Genomic DNA, 19,661 nt, shown 5'->3' on the forward strand with positions numbered 1-19,661 from the left:
ATTTATATTACCAATTCTCTATTTGATGTAATTATGACTCATCACTAGAGTAGTGTACAGTGATAACCAGCTAACTGTTTTCTTCTTCCCTCCTACAATACCAATTCTGATGGCATCCGATGGCCAAATTAAATTTGCCTATAGCACCACAATAATCAGAAAAGTTCTTTATTGAAATACTCCAATGGTTCATTATTACCTATGGATAAATTTTAGACATCTTGGCCTGCCTTCAACCGTCTTCTTAAAATTCTTTTTTATTTTCCAATTAAAATTGGCATTTAATAACCATAGTTGTTTCACCCTGGAAGTCAGGGAAGTGTCATGGAAAAGACTATCAACTTCTGAATCAGAATGACCTAAGTAAAATCCTCCTTCTGCCTATTCCAGCCATTAGACACTTGCGTATTTGTATCCTTAGTTAACTCAGCTGTACATGAGGACGATTGCACTGTAGCCATGGTATTGTTTTAAACATTTGCGGTAAGCTATAGACATATGCTTCACATAATAAATACCTGGTTTTCATTAATATTTATTATCAAAGCTTATTTTCTACTATTCCTCGACACCAAATTATTTCATCCTAACAATTTAAGAATCACATGGGAATATATTTTCTTGCCGCATATATCATCCAATTTCCCTACTTGCATTATGTTATGCCAAATCAAAATTTCAGAACAAGTGGGGGCAAGGAAAATGTAAAATTAAAAAATATATATATATATCAGCTGAAATAGCTTTGAGAACTCAAATTTATCAATTTTTGTCATAGTAAATAAATAAAAATTTAATAACAAAAACAAGTATCTTTTTGTATTAATAACAAAGGTAATCATGTAGAATCTCTATTTTGACTAGAGGTTATTCATAGTAATGCCGACAAATATGCTCAAATAATTTAATTAAATGACAGAAAGAGAAAATGAAGAAAAAATAGTTCTTGATATAGTCAAGTGTAAAATCAACCAACCAGGAAAGATATTAATTTGACTATAATAACCTTAAAAGTTATCAGTGAGTAACAGGATAACTTTCAGTTAATTTAAATGTAAGTTTGCTGCATAAATCTGCCTACCATTTATTTCTAGTTCTTTGGAATAGTAATGATATATTTCATCAAACCTCCATCAAACGTTTATAAGCTCAATGATCCCAGATAATATACATCTTCATTGGTTTACCAGTTGCTTATTTTATATTCTATCAGTAAGCATATTTTGCATTTCCTAAATATTTCAATAACTCTAAATATTTCAGTAGCTCACAGTCCATTAAATGCAATTAGTATGAAATGTCTACAAATTACAAAATGAGAAATTAAGTTATTAGCAAATCAATCAAAGAATATTGCAAAGATAGCAGAATTGGGTAAGAATTCCATGATGGAGAAACCCATGTGAAAGCAAATATGTTTGATTGTTTTAACAACTGAAGTGGGGGAACACTAGAGCAAAGAGCAGGTCTGCACTTTGATGATGACTCACATATTAGGTGGCATTTCACAGCAGCAGGATAATACAATAATACTTCCATAACAAGGAGAAAAAGGTGTATTATGTTAGAAAATGATTACATAAGATAATGTGGTGAACATGACTTTTAATTGTATAAGGATCAATATTGGGTTAAAATTTTAGCAATTTTGTAAAGTTTGAGCACAATCAGAGAATTCTAATTTTCTTTTCTGTGAAATGAAAACAGCTTTATATAGGATCAACCTGAGTAACATAAAACAGTTAACCAGTTCAATATGAAACCACCCATTTGGCCCAAGCCTGCTGTGTATGTAACCTTCCATATCTCAGTAATAACAACTTGATTCTTCCAGTTGTTCACCCCCAAAAATAGACTCATCTTTCATTCCTCTCTTTCCTGCACAAGCCTATCTCCAATCCATTAGGAAACCTCCATAGCTCCACATGCAAAATATATCCAGAGTCTATCAGTTCTCACCGCTGCCACTGAAACCACCGTCACCTCTGCCTCACCTATCCTCTGGTTCATTGCAGGAGCCTCCATAGATCTGTATGTATCTACACTGGCCTTCTTCCCATGGTTTTCAGCACATCATCCAGAATAATGTGCTAAAAGTATGCCATATCCTGTTACTCTTATGCAGGAAACCCTAGTGCAGAGAGCCATTCCAATCAGAGTAAATGAAACATTCCTTACAGTGACCTCTGATCACATATTTTACCACCCTAGCCTTGTTCACACTTATTCCAGCCACCCTGGCCTCCATTCAGCTCCTAGGACAGAACAGTCTGATAGCCACATAGTAGGGCCTTTGCTCGAGCACCTTTCTCAACCAGCTACACTCTATAGCTTGATATCTATGTGATGAATCGCCGCATGTCCTTCTGTCTTTGTTAAAGTCTCCACTTTTAATACTATTATTGGTCTCTTATACCTTCACCTCCCTGCTGCCTTCCGCACCTGCACTCTCTACTCCCCAGCTCTTTGTTCACTGATATACCAGAAGCCCCATAAAGCAGTGCCTGGAATCTGATAAGCCCTCAATATATATTTGTTGAATATAATATGAAGGAATGTTCTGTAAACTTAAGAATTTCCTGTTAATAAGGATTGTGAATGCTATTTGTGCAAGCATCTCTATTTAGACAACTCATAATTCTCCCTTTCCTACTCAGAAATTGAAAAAATTTAAAAAATAAATGGGCTCCATCTATTTATAGGAAATACAAATAATAAAGAACTAGAGATTTTTTTTAAAAAGGCCTAGTGATCACTGTTGTGCAGTTTTAATGATATTAACTAAACAAAATAAAATATATAAAATGAAACATTACTATGTTCTACACTGTATTCTTTAAAATGAATTTTACCCATGAGTTTCATCTTAAGAAAAAGATAATAGTTCAATGAGATGATGTATTAGTGCCTGTTCCCAATTTAAAGCAGACCTAATGATGTTTATACTATAAATTCAGAAGACTGCATATTTCTGACGTGTTATAGCATTTTCTCTAATAATATTGCTATTAATACTAGGATTCGCTGTTCTTCCTGCATATAGTCACAGTGCTGTGTTTCCCCTCTTGTTTTTCTTGCATCCTGGTTTTATACTTTCACACTCTGCATTTTCAATGCAATTCTCTTTTCTACACAGCTATCCTTCTCTTCCTCTGGGCTCTTCTACCCTCTGTAGCCCATCTGCCAGCAATAGTGTGTGCAGTTCTCAGGATTAATCTTCCTGCAGTTCTAGGATTACACAATCTCACTGTGGAAGTCACACTTATTTCTATTAGGATAGTGTCTTTGGAAAAATAAAAGGGTTATTTGCTGGAAACTCAACTCCCTTCTGCAATGGCTTTAAAGCATTCCCAGCACAATATTTGTAACATCTCATTGTGTAGAATCCTTTCAGGTACACTTCATAAATAAAATATATTTTTTCTTTAAAATACAGTGTATTTAATACATTTCCTTTTTATCAACTTTCAAATACACCGGTTAAGTTTGGCATTGCAACTGAATCGTTGCCTTCCTTTTATATTCTTTAATAATCAAAGAGTTCATTAAAAATCCCACTAGCCTTATATGAGCTCTGTAAATTTATTAACTCCATCCTATATAATAAAAGGCTAATATACAAATCGACCAAATGGCAGAACAACCAGTCACTATTACATGCATTGACCACCAGGGGGCAGGCGCTCAATGCAGGAGCTGCCCCCTAGTGGTCAGTGTGCTCCCATAGGAGGAGGGCCACTCAGCCAGAAGCTGGGCTCATGATTGGTTAGCGGAAGCCTCTCCTGCCTCTGCAGCAGCACTAAGGATGTCCGACTGTCGGCTTAGGCCTATCAGTCAGATATCCCCTGAGGTCTCCCCGACTGCAAGAGGGCTCAGGCCAGGCTGAGAAATGCCTCCTCACACCCACCCATCCACCCCCCCAGTGCAAAATTTTCCGCAATGGACCTCTAGTGTATTAATAAGGGTTGTGAATATTTGTATAAATATTCTGGCAGAGTTGAATTCATTGGTAAATGCTTTTTTTTTTTTTTTTGAATGACTGATTTATAACTAGATATATACGTGTTATACAGGGACACATTTTTTTTGTTACTTATTTGCTTCTTTTTATGCTGCCAAATGATCAGACACAAAATTCTGTTTGAACCACTCTATCTCTTCTGTGGCCATATAAAATTGTTCATCATTTTAAGGACTTCCTGGAAACAATGATAGCAATTTCAACTTCCTTTCACGTGATCAAGAGATTTACTAATAGTATATGAAATGATACAGGTTACCAAAAAATAGTACATGTAGTGATAGTGAATTTTGGGAAGCCTTGTCAACTCTTTGGGGTCTGGCTGATATTTCCTTCTTCCTGACATGTCTACAAAATCACCTAAAGCTAGAAACATCTCATGTCTTCTTGCACAATGACAAAAACAAATACATAAGCCTCCATCAAGAAGAGGAGATTGCACAATATTTGCCTGTGACACCTGATTTGATAATTATATGCAATTATCAAAGTATTATCCAAATATCTCAGTGAATAATAGATTCTTCTCTTTTTCCCAATAAATTCTCCACTATTTTTTTATATCAAGAGGTTGGCTTTTTGCCCTAACTGGTTTGGCTCAGTGGATAGAGCGTCAGCCTGCAGACTCTAGGGTCCCGGGTTTGATTCCGGTCAAGGCCATGTACCTTGGTTGCGGGCACATCCCCTGTAGGGGTTGTGCAGGAGGCAGCTGATCGATGTTTCTCTCTCATCGACGTTTCTGGCTCTCTATCCCTCTCCCTTCCTCTCTGTAAAAAATCAATAAAATATATTTTTTTAAAAAAAGAGGTTGGCTTTTTATCCAATTAGCCCAACTTAAGACTGTAATAAACAGCAAATACATTTTTAAGAAATAGAAAGGATAAAGATTGTTAATGTTTATAGGTCTATGTATCTATATTTGAAGTTCAAAAATTAAGTATCACTGCATATTTTATCACATTTAAAAAAATTATCAGTTGTAAGGTGCACTGGCATTATGCATATACTGAGAAGAAAAATACTGTCAGTTATTATTGGCAGATGCCATGGATTGTGAGATGCAAACTGCTTTCAGAAATGTTAAAATATAAATAAAAACTAATCTTAGATTGAATGATTCAAAGGAAGGAATATTACTCCTTTCTCTTATGAATAGAAAATATATATTTAAGCAATACACAGATAAATATTATTCACCTATGTGACACTCAGATTGCAATTGGATATCACATGATTCATAAGGTATTTGAAATTTCTTGATTATTATTTTACCAAATTGCAGTTCAGCAGACTCCTTTATGGCAGAACATTTTTCATTTAAAAATATACCTTCAGGCAATATCCCATTTTATCCTGCTTTGCCCAGGATTTTCCCAGTTTTAGCACTGAAAGTACTTCACCCCAGGTGCATCAATCTGCTAGGGCGGCCACAACAAAATCACAGACTGCATGGCTTAAGTAAGAGGAATTAATGTTTTAATTATGGCTGCTGCAAAGTCCAAGATGAAGATTCTGGCAGGGATCAGTTTCAGATGGGAGCTCTCTTCCTGTCTGGCATATGGCCTCTCTCACTGCCTCCTCATGTGACCTTTCTTCTGAGTGAAAGTAGAGAGAAATCACTCTCTCTACCTCTTCTTACAAGGCCGCCAATTCCATCAGATGAGGCCCCACCCATATGACCTTATTTAACCTTAATTACCTTGTGAAGGCCCTATAAGATAGGGCCTATCTCCAAATACTGTAACAAGGGGGTTAGGCTTCAACATAAGAATTTTGAGGGGACACAATTCACTTCATAGCACAGGGAAATGCCTCAGTCTTGGGAAACTGAGTGGTTGATAAATAAGTTATATTTTGTTAAACAAAATATTAAACAGAGCCATTTATTTCAACTCTTGCATAAAACAATTTAAAAATTAATATAATCTTGACCCTAGATAAAATAGTTTCACACAGCTTATCATTTTCTTTGATGAAATCACACGAGAATTATTTAAATACACAAAGGCTCTTTTATGTGAATGTTAGAAAATACAGGACATCAGATGAAGTGATCAGCAGTAGATCATTGTGTCATGATGTCTGAACAATTCTTTCTCTCCTCAACACTCTCTGTGCTCTGCCAGGGAGGAAGTGTGGAATGTACATCTTATAGGCTCTATTGCCAGCAGAGTTCAAGTTTAGGTTTCTGTCATAACAAAAAGACATTGCACAAGCTTTGTTGGACAGAAGAAAATAAAATGTCATGATTGTCCCAGAAGTTTATACCAATAACTTTCAGTCGTCTTCTGGAAAGCAGCCACTTCTTTGTTGCAGAAAGCTGAAACCATCATGAGCTTCCTGGGATGCCTGGTTTCTGATTTCCTGCACCCTAACAGCAACTTCTCTAACCTCCACTTCTACAACCTTTAACTCTCTCTATTAAATACCCTTCTCCTTGAAATATCTAGAGTTATTTCTACTATGCTAATGAAAGTATAATGAATAAAAGTTGTAAATTATTTCATATAAGTAATTCTAAAATAATTTTGTTTAGTTATTTTATTTTTTTCATAATAAAATTATAAGATGTTTAATTAATTCAGTGAGGTTGGCTTGTGTCACCAGAAAATTAATTGTTTTTTAAATATTACCTCTCATACTTAATAAAAATAAGAAAAATATAAAGTTATTTTTTAGTATAGTAATGGATTTTAAATTTTAAAAAAGAAGACAATTATTTTCCTCAATGCATTGACTATACAGTCTGTTATCCTAGATTTTATCTTCCAGAAAGAAAAACTTAATTAAAAATCTTTTTTTATTAAATTTATTGTGGTGGCATTGCTTAATTATATAGGTTTCAGGTGTACAATTCTATAATACATCATCTGTTATTGGATTGTGTGTTTACCACCCCAAGTCAAGTTTCCTCAGATCACAATTTATTCCCCTTTTGCTCTCATCTACCTCTGCCCACCCCCCTTTCCCTCTGGTAATCACCATACTCTTGTTTGTCTATGAGGTCTTCCTTCCTTCCTTCCTTCCTTCCTTCCTTCCTTCCTTCCTTCCTTCCTTCCTTCCTTCCTTCTCTCTCTCTCTCTCTCTCTCTCTCTCTCTCTCTCTCTCTCTCTCTCTCTCTCCCTGTCTCTTTGCTTAACCCTTCACCTTTTCCACCCATTCCCCAAACTCCTTCCCTTCTGACAGCTGTCAGTTTTTTTTCAGTATCCATGAGTCTGTTTATATTTTGGTGTTAGTTTATTTTGTTCATTAGCTTACACATATAAATGAAATCATATGGTACTTATCATTCTCTGGCAGACTTATTTAATTTAGCATAATACTGTCCAGGTCCATCAATGCTGTCAGAAAAGGTAAGATTTCCTTCATTTTTATGGCTGAGTAATATTCCATTTTTCCATTTTGTAATGCACCACAACTTTTTAAAAATGTTTTTTCTATTGACTGTAAAGAGAGAGGAGGAAGAGGGAGAGAGAGAGAAACATTGATGAGAGAGACATAGTGATAAGCTGCCTCTTGCATGCCCCTTACTAGGGATCAAACCCCCTGACGGAAATTGAACCTGAGACCTCTTGGTCCATTGGATGATGCTCAATCCACTGAAACACACCAGCCAGGCTATACCTCAACTTTTTTATCCACTCATCTACTGATAGACACTTGGACTACTCCCAAATCTTGGCTATTTTAAATAATGCTATAATGGACATAGAGATGCATATATTCTTATGAATTAGTGTTTCAAATATATGTCCAAAAGTGTAATTGCTGGGTCATAAGGCAGTTCCATTGTTAATTTCTTGAGGAAACTCCATTTTTTCCACAGTGGCTGCACCAATCTGCATTCACACCAACAGTACACAAAGATTCCCTTTTCTCCACATCCTCACCAGCACTTGTTGTTGGTTGATTTATTGATAATGCAATTCTGATAAGTGTGAGGCAATAGCTCATTGTGGCTTTAATTTGCATTTCTCTGATGATCAGTCATGTCAAGCACCTTTTAATGTGTCTATTGGCAACGTGTATGTGTATGTCCTCTTCAGAGAAGTGTTTATTCAGGTCCTTTGCCTTTTCAATTGGATTGTATGTTTTTTTTGTGTTGAGTTGTACATGTTATTTATAAATTAGTATATTAACTCTTTATCAAATGCATCTTTATCAAATATGTTCTCCCATTCAGTGGGTTGTCTTTTTCTATTATTAATGACTGGAGGCCCGGTACACAAAAATTTGTGCTCTCGGGGGTGGGGAGGCATCCCTCAGCCCAGCCAGTGCCCTCTCGCAGTCTGGGACCTCCTGGGGAATGACCACCTGCTGGCTTTGGACAGCTCCCCAGGGAATTGGACCTAAGATGGCAATCAGACATCCCTCTGGCAGCCCGGGAGCCCTGGGGGATGTCCACTTGCCAGCGGGAAGCAGACCTAAGCTGCAGTCGGACATCCTTAGTGCTGCTGAGGAGGCGGGAAAGGCTCCCACTACCACCGCTGTACTGGCAGCTGTCAACCTGGCTTGTTGCTCAGCAGAGCAGGAGCGCACTGAGCACCAGGGGCAGCTCCTGAATTGAGCATCTGCCTCCTGGTGGTCAGTGTGTGTCATAGCGACCAGTCATTCCCAGTCATTTTGCTGTTAGGGTCAGTTTGCGTATTACCCTTTTATTATATAGGATAGAGGCCTGGTGCACGGGTGGGGGCCGGCTGGTTTTCCCTGAAGGGTGTCCCAGATCAGGGTGGGGGTCCCTCTGGGGTGCCTGGCCAGCCTGAGTGAGGGGCTGATGGCTGTTTGCAGCTGGTCACACCCCCTTCAGTGTGAGGGTCCCCACTGTGGTGCCTGGCCAGCCTGGGTGAGGGGCTGATGGCTGTTTGCAGGCTGGCCACACCCCCTTCAAGGTGGGTGTCCCCACTGGGGTGACTGGCCAGACTGGGTGAGGAGCTGATGTCTGTTTTCAGGGTGGCCAAGCCCCCCACATGCGACAGAAGCTCCCAGCCTCTCCTTTTTTTCTTTTCTTTTTTTATTCGGGGATTTATTTACCTTCTATAATTGAAACTTTGTAGCCTTGAGAGGAGCTCAGAGCTGGCCAGGGTGGGCGGGAGGGAAGCTTGGCTTCCTCCATCGCCAGGGGCAACCCAGCCTCCTACTTGCTCCAGCTCTGTGTCCATGGCTGGCTGAAAGCAGGTATCTGGGGTTTATTTACCTTCTGTAATTGAAACTTTGTTGCTTTGAGTGGAACTCAGAGCTGGGCCATGGCAGGTGGGAAGCTTGGCTTCCTCCATCATTGGGGCAACCAAGACTCCTGCTTGCTCCACTCTCTTGCTGCCGGCGGCCATCTTGGTTGGGTTAATTTGCATATAGTCACTCTGATTGGCTGGTGGGTGTGGCTTAAGGCATAGCAAAGGTATGGCCAATTTGCATGTTTGTCTTTTATTAGTGTAGATGTCTTTTGTTGTGCAAAAACTTTTTAGTTTAATATAGTTCCATTTGTTAATTTTTTCAATTGTTTCCCTTGCCTGAAGAATTATATCAAAAAAAATATTGCCAAGAGAAATGTCCAAGATATCATTGCCTATGTTGTCTTCTAGTATTACTATGGTCTTGAGTCTAACATTTAAGTCTTTAATCCACTTTGAGTTTATTTTTGTATACGGTTTAATAAGGTAGTCTAGTTTTATTTTTTTTGCACTTATCTGTCTAATATTCCCAATACCATCTACTGAATAAGCAATCTTTACAAACATTATATGTTCTTGCCTCCTTTGTCAAATATTAATTGATCATAAAGGTGTGAGTTTATTTCTGGGCTCTCGATTCTGTTCCATTGATCTATATGTCAAATTTTAAGCCAGTACTAATGACAGGGGTCTTCCCCAGCATCTAGAAGGGTTTAGGTATCTGGAGAAGATGCTGTGTGTAAATTAATAAAGAGACTAGAAATATAATATAGATTTGTAATCCATGGGGGAGCCAGAGGAAGCTTAGCTATAGAAACCAAGTTCTCTCTATCTCCGGGTCCAGGGCTCTTTTTATTCCCACACCTTGCCTTATAGAAAAGTAGATATACATATCAAAGGTAAATTTGGAATGCAGTAAGCATTGTCAGATTGGGGGAACTGCCTTCAGCTGTTCAGGTGTTTGGCCAGTAGGAGGCAATAACATGTAGATTAAAATGCCCTCAGCTGTCTGGTAGTAAGTAATAATATATGCAAATCTTTAGGTGTGGGGAAATGCCCCTTGCTATTCCAGTAGCAGGTAATATGTATTTAGCCCTGCTGAATCCCCAAGGTCCATCAACATTTTGATGAAACTTCTTGCATTTATGACATGCTGGAATTAGCTTCTGGCACAGTACCATGCTGTTTTGATTGCCATGGCCTAGTATACTTTGATATCAGGTAGCCTGAAACCTCCAAATTTGTTTTTACTTTGTCAAGATTGCTATGGCAATTTGTGATTCAATAAAAAATTTTGGAATATGTGTTCTAGTTCTATGAAATATGTCATTGGCATATTGATAGGAATTGCATTGAATCTATAGATAGCTTTGGGTAGTATGGACATTTTAATGATATTAATTCATTTTATGCATAAACATTATATGCTTCCACTTATTTGTGCATTCTTCCATTTCTTTAGTGTCTTATAATTTCCTGAGTACACGTCTTTTTTAAAAATATTTTTATTGATTTTTTTACAGAGATGAAGGGAGAGGGATAGAGAGTTAGACACATCGATGCGAGAGAAACATCGATCAGCTGCCTCCTGCACAGCCCCCACCGGGGATGTGCCCACAATCAAGGTACATGCCCTTGACTGGAATTAAACCTGGGACCCTTCAGTCCGCAGGCCGATGCTCTATCCACTGAGCCAAACTGGTCAGGGCTGAGTACACGTCTTTTACATCCTTGGTTACATTTATTCCTAGGTATTTCATTTTTTATGCAACTGTAATTGGGATTATATTCTTACTTTCCCCTGATAGTTCACTATTGGAGGATAAAAATACAACTCTTTTTGGATATGTATTTTGTATTGTACTACTTTACTGAATTTATTAATATGTTCTTGTTGGTTTTTGATGGAGCCTTTAAGGTTTTCTATGTATGTATCATGTCATCAGCAACTAATGACAGTTTTACTTATTTATTTCCAATTTGGACACATTTTTTTTTCCTTGTCTTATTTCTGTGGCTAGGACTTCCAGTACTATACTAAATAAGAATGATGAAAGTGGACATCCCTGTCTTTTGTATATGGAACATTTTCTAAGATAGACCACATGTTAGGACACAAAGCAAGTCTCAATAAATCTGAGAAAACGGACATCACATCAAGCATCTTCTCTGACCAGAATGGTATGAAACTAGAAATCAATCATAAGAAGAAAACTGAAAACAGACAAAGACATGGAAGTTAATTAACATGTTACTAAGCAATGAATTGATTAATGAGTTCAATGAAGATATCAAAAGATACTTTGTAATAATGGAAATGAGAACACAACAACCCAAAATTTATGGAACAGTGAAAGCAGTCCTAAGAGGGATATTCATAGCACTACATAATTACCTTAGGAAACTAGAAAAATTTCAAACAATCTAATTTTACTGTAGGAATAAACAGGTAATCTTTTCTGTCAAAGAAGGAATTTAGGGATCCACCATTTTGACTTGCATGACATGCAGCTCCCCTGGGGGCTGCCCATTTTGAAATGGCAAAGGTCAACCCCTCCCTTTTCCCTTTAATTAGCTAATTGTGTAAGACTATGAGCCTAAGCTCTTCCAATCAAGAATGAGGGACAGATGACCTTGGTCAGGCATAAAAGCCCAGTGGACCGCCCTCTCAATGTGTGTGTGCTCCCAGACCATGTGCGTGCACACCCTCCTGCAGGAGAGAGATATTAGCCTCGCTGTCTGGCTCCTGAGTATCCTTTGTGTTCTGCTAGGACACTTGGTTTTGGGGCTAACATTATTTCTAACCATTTGGGGACTCATCCAGGATTCTGTTTGTCACTATGGAGGGCAATTGCACCCCTCTCCTGAGGAGGAAAGTCCCGCTACCAAGTAGCGGCTACCTCAATGAAGAGGGACAGCCATTACCCCCCAGGCCATCTATGAGCTCAGGATTGAGAGTCAGCCAGCAACATGGGAAGGACCCAAGTAAGCAAGAACTGTGGCAATCAGGTAACCTCATGCATGAGCCAAGGTGGGAAATTAGACTGAGCACTACTTTGGGTAGCCTCAGAGGTCAGGTATATGTGACTAGGATGTGTCTTAGACATAAATGGAGTGTGGAGTTCTGATCTGCAGTTCCATTCTTCCACGAGGTAAGCAGCCAGAGAGGGACTATGCAGATCTTGAGGAGTGCAAGAGATCTCTAATATGGGGGATTGAGCATATAGTCACAAAGGACTTTCCGAGGATGGGAAACAAAAATTCTACGCCTAGGGAATACATTCCCCTGGATAGTCCATTGGGGAGAATGCTGAGGTTCAGAGGGAGGACAGTCCCAGAATCAGGGACAAGATACATTGATCTGCTTCAGTGTTGTTTTTATGCAGGTCATTCTGTGTTGTCTGGGTTGTGCATGCCTGTAAATATTGTGTATAAGAGTGTTTCTGTTGATGTTTTGTGTCTCTGTGTTTGGTTTAATTTGTTTAAAGTTGAGACACATACCACTTTTCAGGGAACCCAGCTATTTGTGGTGAAACTGAACACATGGCAGAGATTGCAGGAATGTCCCAGCAACTGGGACTCTTCCTGCATTCCCTCTCAGGGTGTCAGCCACCCAGAAACCCTTAGCTAGTGAGATTTTTTTTGTCTGGATGTCTGTAATGTAATTTTGATTACTGATTTATTTTGCTTGCTTTCTATATTTTGGGGGACTTACTCTGACATGGGGGAGTAGGGATTACAGGCATGGTGAAGTGGGTAGTATGGGTTGGGGTAGGACTCCATTGTTTGAGCAATGAAGTTAATGTTCCTGTTATGGTGGGCAGTTCTTGAATGAGAATCCAAGGTTGACTCCCAGGTCCCAGGGACCTATAATTCCCAGATTTTTACCCCTAACACTGGAGGAGAAGATTTGCAGAAGTACCCTCCAGCAAGTTGCAGAAATAGCAGTGAGTGGGGAGGGCATTTACATGTTTTTTATAAAGAAAAAGAAAAGAAAATAGTACATTCACATTAAAGACACTGAAGGCCAATGAGTTATCCCTGTTACAAAATTGTCAATAAAATGCCTTGGGTAATAATGATAAGCTTTAAAATCTCAAAATTGTTGAAACTTAAAACTTTGAGTTTACTGTGTTAAGTGGTAAAAATTATTAAATGTCTAGGTATTTTGAAATAACAGGATACTGAAATATTAATCTTAATATGCCTTATATGGAGAACCTAGAGGATGGATTTGAATCTTAATGAATAAGTCTTGTATTTTATTTAAAATATCTCTTAAAAGTGTGAATATATTGCTAATCTGAGGAATGCTAATTACTTGCATGTCACTTAAAAATTAAGGTTTCTAAGGGTTACAAATTCTAATTGGAAAGAAATTATGGTTTTGGTATCATTTTTGAAGGAAAAAAAAAGTGGGTTCTGAAAGTTGTAAGGATTGTGAGGAAGGGTAATGTTTTTAAAGAGAAATGTTGAAAGGAAGTCATATAAATGACACATGACAGTAAGTAAGGATAAGTAGAATAGGGAAACTGAGATAGTTAAACAGCAATTTAGAGCTATCTAATAAATTACATCTTCTATAAACCAAGGACACTTAAGAGTAAATGATTTGCATTTTGCTTCCCTAACCAGTGGACAAATAGCTTGTATCAATGTACTCAGGGAGACAGATAGCAGAAATCCAATTCATGTCATTTGATGGTCACACCCAAGGACAAATGAAAAACTTTTTCTTGACCTAAAATTAACTTTAGGGCATTCCAATAGGCTCTGGAATGCCTCAAGATCTTCCTAAAATGGAGACTAGGGACCAATTTCTTAAGAACTATGTACTAGGCATCTGTTTTATTTTAATCTTTCTCAGGTTAGAAGGCCTACTGACCCATGGCCTTCCTCTTGAGTTATGGGCTCATTGCCATCGACTAGGAGACTACATTCTGGTCAAGACATGGAGGGAAAAAGTTTAAACTTTCCTGGGAAGGACCCTACCTTGTCTTGCTTACCAATGAGACTGCTGTTCAGACTACAGAACAAGGTTGGTCCCATCACACACAGGTTAAGGGGGGACCACCAGCTTCTCCAGTGGAGATACCTCAACTTGGATGGCCATGCCAGGTCATAGCCCCTTGAAATTAACACTGAAGAAACTGTAAGCTGTCTATTTGCTTTAAGGATCTGGCAACTTGCAGGGGCTTACAATGTGGGCTGGGGAAATGTGTACAATCTGGACCATGTTTATCCAGTTAAGTTATTGATTATAGATAACTTGAATGACTTGGATATTTTAGCCTTTAGGACAAAAGATTGCTTAGGTCTAGATTTAGGAGTAGATGTCACAGGACAAGATCCCCTAGGCCAGTGGTTGGCAAACTCATTAGTCAACAGAGCCAAATATCAACAGTACAACAACTGAAATTTCTTTTGAGAGCCAAATTTTTTAAACTGAAACTGTATAGGTAGGTACATTGTTATTAACTTAATTAGGGCACTCCTAAGCTGGTCTTTGCTAAAAAGTCCTCAATCTGATTGAGGTATGTTCGCTGAGGTCGATCCCTTCCAACTCTCCCATCCACACTCGTCTTGCATACTTGTTTCATCTATCTCCTTTCGTTCATCCTCTCTATATGTCCACTCCCCACTTCTTCTAATGCCACTTCTTCAAAATAGACTCGCCAAGGCCGAAAACCAACTTCTGCACATGGGCCATGAAATTTCAATTGCCCACACATGGTATTTTGTGGAAGAGCCACACTCAAGGGGTCAAAGAGCCACATGTGGTTCGTGAGCCGTAGTTTGCCGACCACTGCCATCACCATATAAATAGAAGTAGGATATAAGGGAATGAATGCCTTGGGGGAATGGATTAAATATTCTGTACATGCCCTAAATAAAAGTGACTATTATGCTTGCATGGCAGGAAGGCTAGAGGCCCAAATGGTCCCATTTCCATTCAATGGACCTCAGACAGTAATGGGATTGAATGTATGCTTGCCTTGTACCAAGAGGAAACTGCCTGGGGAAACACTTCCTGTAAGAATCTTTCCCTGTTGTTCCCATCCAACAGAGGTAAAGAGCAAGAATCCCCCAAAACAATCAGTCCCCTGTCCTCCTATGTTAACTATACCTCCTGCCTCTCAAGGTGAGGGAACAGTACTCTGAGTTTATGGGAAATTTACTTGAAATGGCCGAGTATCCTCAAAAGGCATTCATTCTGCACTGTCTACCTGTGCTGATGTCTGGTTGTATTTTTGGGGACCATTACTTGTGGCCTTCCCCAGCAATTGGAGCAGAACTTGCTCTCTGATACAATTGGCTATCCCTATCACTTTGGCATATTGTAAAGCTTATTCAACAAACAGACAGACTAGGTACAGGGGTGGGCAAACTTTTTGACTCGAGGGCCACAATGGGTTCTTAAACTGGACCGGAGGGCCGGAACAAAAGCATGGATGGAGTGTTTGTGTGAACTAATATAAATTCAAAGTAAACATCATTACATAAAAGGGTACGGTCTTTTTTTTTCGTTTTATTCATTTCAAACGGGCCATAGTTTGCCCACGGCTGGACTAGGAAGAGGAGAGTGTCCAGGGGGCTCCTTTGATCCCCATATTTACATAGATTCCATTGGGGTTCCAAGAGGAGTGCCAAATGAGTTTAAGGCTAGAAATCAGATTGCTGCAGAGTTTGACTCTGTCCTGTTCTGGTGGTGCACTGTAAACATGAATGTGGGTTGTATTAATTATATTTATTATAATCAACAAAGGTTTGTTAACTATACTTGAGATGCAGTTAAATGCATAGCCAAACAACTAAATGCCACCAGCAGGATGATGTGGGAGAATAGGCTGGCCTTGGATATGATTCTGGCAGAAAAAGGAGTAGTTTGTCAAATGTTAGGAGGCCAATGTTGTATACTCATCCCTGACAACACAGCCAGCTGGACCATCACTAAGGCCCTACAGGGATTAACAACTTTAGGAAACTGGTACAGTAGGTCCTCAGGTTACATCGGAGATCCGGTCCTACCGTGCCACGTAACGCAATTTTTGCCGTAAGTTGGAATCCACCTACATAAGCACCTACGTCATTCACATGGAGCACATACACAGTAGGAATGAAGTGAAACAGTAAAAAAAATTAAAAGAGCCGAAACTGGTTTGGCTCAGTGGATAGAGCGTCGGCCTGCGGACTGAAAGGTCCCAGGTTCGATTCCGGTCAAGGGCATGTACCTGGGTTGCGGGCATATCCCCAGCGGGGGATGTGCAGGAGGCAGCTGATCGATGTTTCTCTCTCATCGATGTTTCTAACTCTCTATCCCTCTCCCTTCCTCTCTGTAAAAAATCAATAAAATATATTTAAAAAAAAATTAAAAGAAAGATAACAATTCCTGACCTTTACTTGTGGTAAATAAATAATAAAAAAAATCTTTACTTGTGGTAAATAAATAATAAAAAAACATAAAGCACATATGTACATACGTCGAAATGATGGGACTTTTTTTTTATATACATAAATACTGTAAATGGGAGATGGCAATGTAGCCACAAACAACATACATCAAGTCCAACGTAAACCGAGGACTGCCTGTATTTTGTCTTATGTGACTTGCAGCTCCTCTGGAGGCCACCCATTTCAACCTCTCCCTTTTCCTTTAAATTAGCCAATCATGCAAGACTGTGAGCCTAAGCTCTTCCAATCAAGAGTGAGAGACAGATGACCTTTGTCAGGCATAAAACACCCAGTGAACTGCCTGCTCAGTATGCTCACCCTCTTGTAGGAGTAAAGATATTTGCCTTACTGTCTGGCTCCTGAGTATCCTTTATGTTCTGCCAGGACTCCTGGTTTGGGGGCTCGCCTTATTTCTAACATTTACACCTAAAGGAACTTGAAACAGAACAACAAACAAAGCCCAAATTAAGTAGAAGGAAGGAAAGAATAAAGACTAGAGCATAAATAAATGAAATGGATTAAAAATAAAATACAAAAGATCAATGAAAACAAAACCTTGTTCTTTGAAAAGATAAGCAAGATTGACAAGCCTTTAACTAGACTCGTATTGAACAAAAAAAATAGAGAGAGAGAGAGAGAGAATCCAAACAAATAAAATCATCAGTGAAAGAGGAGAAGTCACAACTGACACCAAAGAAACACAAAGGATTATGAGAAACTATGAACAACTATATGCCAACAAATTGAACAATCTGGATGAAAAGGATAAATTCCTAGAAACATACAATCTTTCACAACTGAATTAGGAATAATCAGAAAATATGAATAGACTGTTTGAAACTGAAACAAAAATTTTAGGGGAATATAGACAGGTTTAGGGAATTTTTAGAATTGGGGGTCCATGGGAAAAAAAAAACAAGGCTACAGATGGGGAGAAGGTACATTTCCATAAGACAAGGAAGCCAAATGCAGTTACATTTCCATAAGACAAGGAAGCAGCAACAGTTTCATTTACATAAGATAAGGAAGCAGCAACAGGTGTATTTCCATAAGAGGAGAGAACTGGAAGTAGCCAAGAAAGGTCTATATTTTCAAAATAAAGAAGGAAGAAAGCCCAGAAGTTGTAGAGGACAATGAGGAAGGAGAAACTCAGTAGTCATTATATTAACCAATTCGAAAGGGAATATTGATCTATCAGAGGGGATATCAGGACACAGGAACGACAGCCTTTATAAACCATGGAAACAGGAAGTCCATGGGAACCTAACCCCCTCCTCACGTGGGAGTCCTTTCTGTGGGAATCTTTCCGACTCCCCATGTGGGAGTCTGCACTTGTTCTTCAATAAATCTCCACCTTTGCTATACCATCTTCTATCCATGGATTCATTCTTCGACTCCAGCAGACAGAGAATCCAGTTTCCAGTCCAAAAATTCCATATCAAAACTAGTGGAATTGAAGCAGTAATCCAAAAACGCCCAAAAAACAAAAGTCCTAGACTGGTAGTTTCAAAGGCGAATTTTACAAAACATTCAAAAAAGAACACCTATCCTCAAACTAGTCCAGAAAAATTCAAGAGGAAGGACTCCCAAACTCATTTTATGAGGCCAGCATAATCTTAATTTCAAAAACCCGATAAAGACACTACAAAAAAAGAAAAGTATAGACCAATATTCCAGATGAACATAGAAGCTTATATTGAAGTATGGTAGCAATCATCTCAGGTGGAAACTGTAGTTTAACTTTAACCCTGCTGTTTGGCTTCTGTACTTATTTGCTTTAACGATAGAAAAGTTATTTTGATTTTCTGAATTGTATAAATCATCCCATTCGATTGAATACCTTATTGATTGTAATGTAAATATCCCATTGATTGTGATCTTACTGGCTATGGAAGAACATTCTTCTGTACCTGGGAAACAGGACAGCACAATGATCCTAAATTGCCTCAGTGGCCACAGATAACGCGTTCCTGTTGACTCGGTGGTCCCAAGACCCGAGGGCTCTAGATAATGTGTTTATGTCAACTCAGTGATCCGGAGACCCAGAACTATAATTTAGCTAACATGCCTAAGTCTGATTCTGTAAACTGCTTTTTTTGCAAACCAGGTTCCTCATTCCAAACCCTGGGATGTAATCGATACCTTTGTGATCTTTGCCTATATAAATCTGGTGTTGGGCTGAGGAGGGCACTGGGAGATTTGGAGTGCATGCCCCCCTCGTAGTTCCGGATTGCAATAAATGTGACTCTTTAATTCTACTTCTTTTTTTTTTTTTTTTTTTTTTTTTTTTTTTTTTTTTTTTTTTTTTTTAACAGTCAGCCAGTGTGTGCTTTATTGACGCCACGATGCTCAGGCCTTGACCGCATACTTCCGTAGGGGGTAGAGCCGCTCCTTCCGCTGCTGCTTCTTGGTCTTCAGGTTCTCTTCATGCTTGTTGAGCCGGCGGCGCATGGCGCGTGTTTTCTTGGGCCGCAGATCCAGGGGCTTGTACTTCTTGCCCTTGTAGAATTTCCTGAGGTTCTCTTTCTGAGTCTGGTTAATGACGGTAAGAACACGGGCGATAGACTTGCGAACAACTCGGATCTTAGAAAGCTTGGAAGCTGCGCCGCCTGTCACTTTGGCTACGCGCAGCTGGGACAGCTCCACCTTCAAGTCGTCCAGCTGTTTGAGCAGCTCCTCCTTCTTCTTGCCGCGAAGGTCCCGAGCCTTAATTTTGGCCATAGCTGAACACCCCGCCGCCGCCGCCGCCTGCTTGGAGAGAAAGAGGCTAATTCTACTTCTTGAAGCGTCCTTCTGTGATTCGTGGGGTACATTACAACAATATTAAAATATTAGCAAACCAGATCCAGCAATATATTAAAAAGATCATACACTATGATCAAGTGGGAGTTATTCCTGCAATTCAAGGTTGGTACAATCTCAACAAATCAATAAATATGATATACTACATAAACAAAATGAAGGATAAAAAACAAATGATCATATCAAAAGATGCAGAAAAAAACATTTGATAGAATTCA

The 19,661-nt window shown here is 39.0% G+C and overlaps 1 protein-coding gene across 1 annotated transcript; it reads right to left on the reverse strand.

Moving 5' to 3' along the window:
- Positions 1 to 18,954: 18,954 nt before the first annotated feature.
- On the reverse strand, positions 18,955 to 19,402 carry LOC308513485 (large ribosomal subunit protein uL29). The gene has a single exon (XM_081083576.1). The coding sequence runs from the start codon at positions 19,360 to 19,362 to the stop codon at positions 18,991 to 18,993; it is 372 nt and encodes a 123-aa protein (XP_080939702.1). The 5' UTR covers positions 19,363 to 19,402; the 3' UTR covers positions 18,955 to 18,990.
- Positions 19,403 to 19,661: the final 259 nt, after the last annotated feature.

The sequence above is a fragment of the Myotis nattereri genome (genome assembly GCF_964212035.1).
Source record: "Myotis nattereri genome assembly, chromosome: 1".
Taxonomy (NCBI): Eukaryota; Metazoa; Chordata; class Mammalia; order Chiroptera; family Vespertilionidae; genus Myotis; species Myotis nattereri.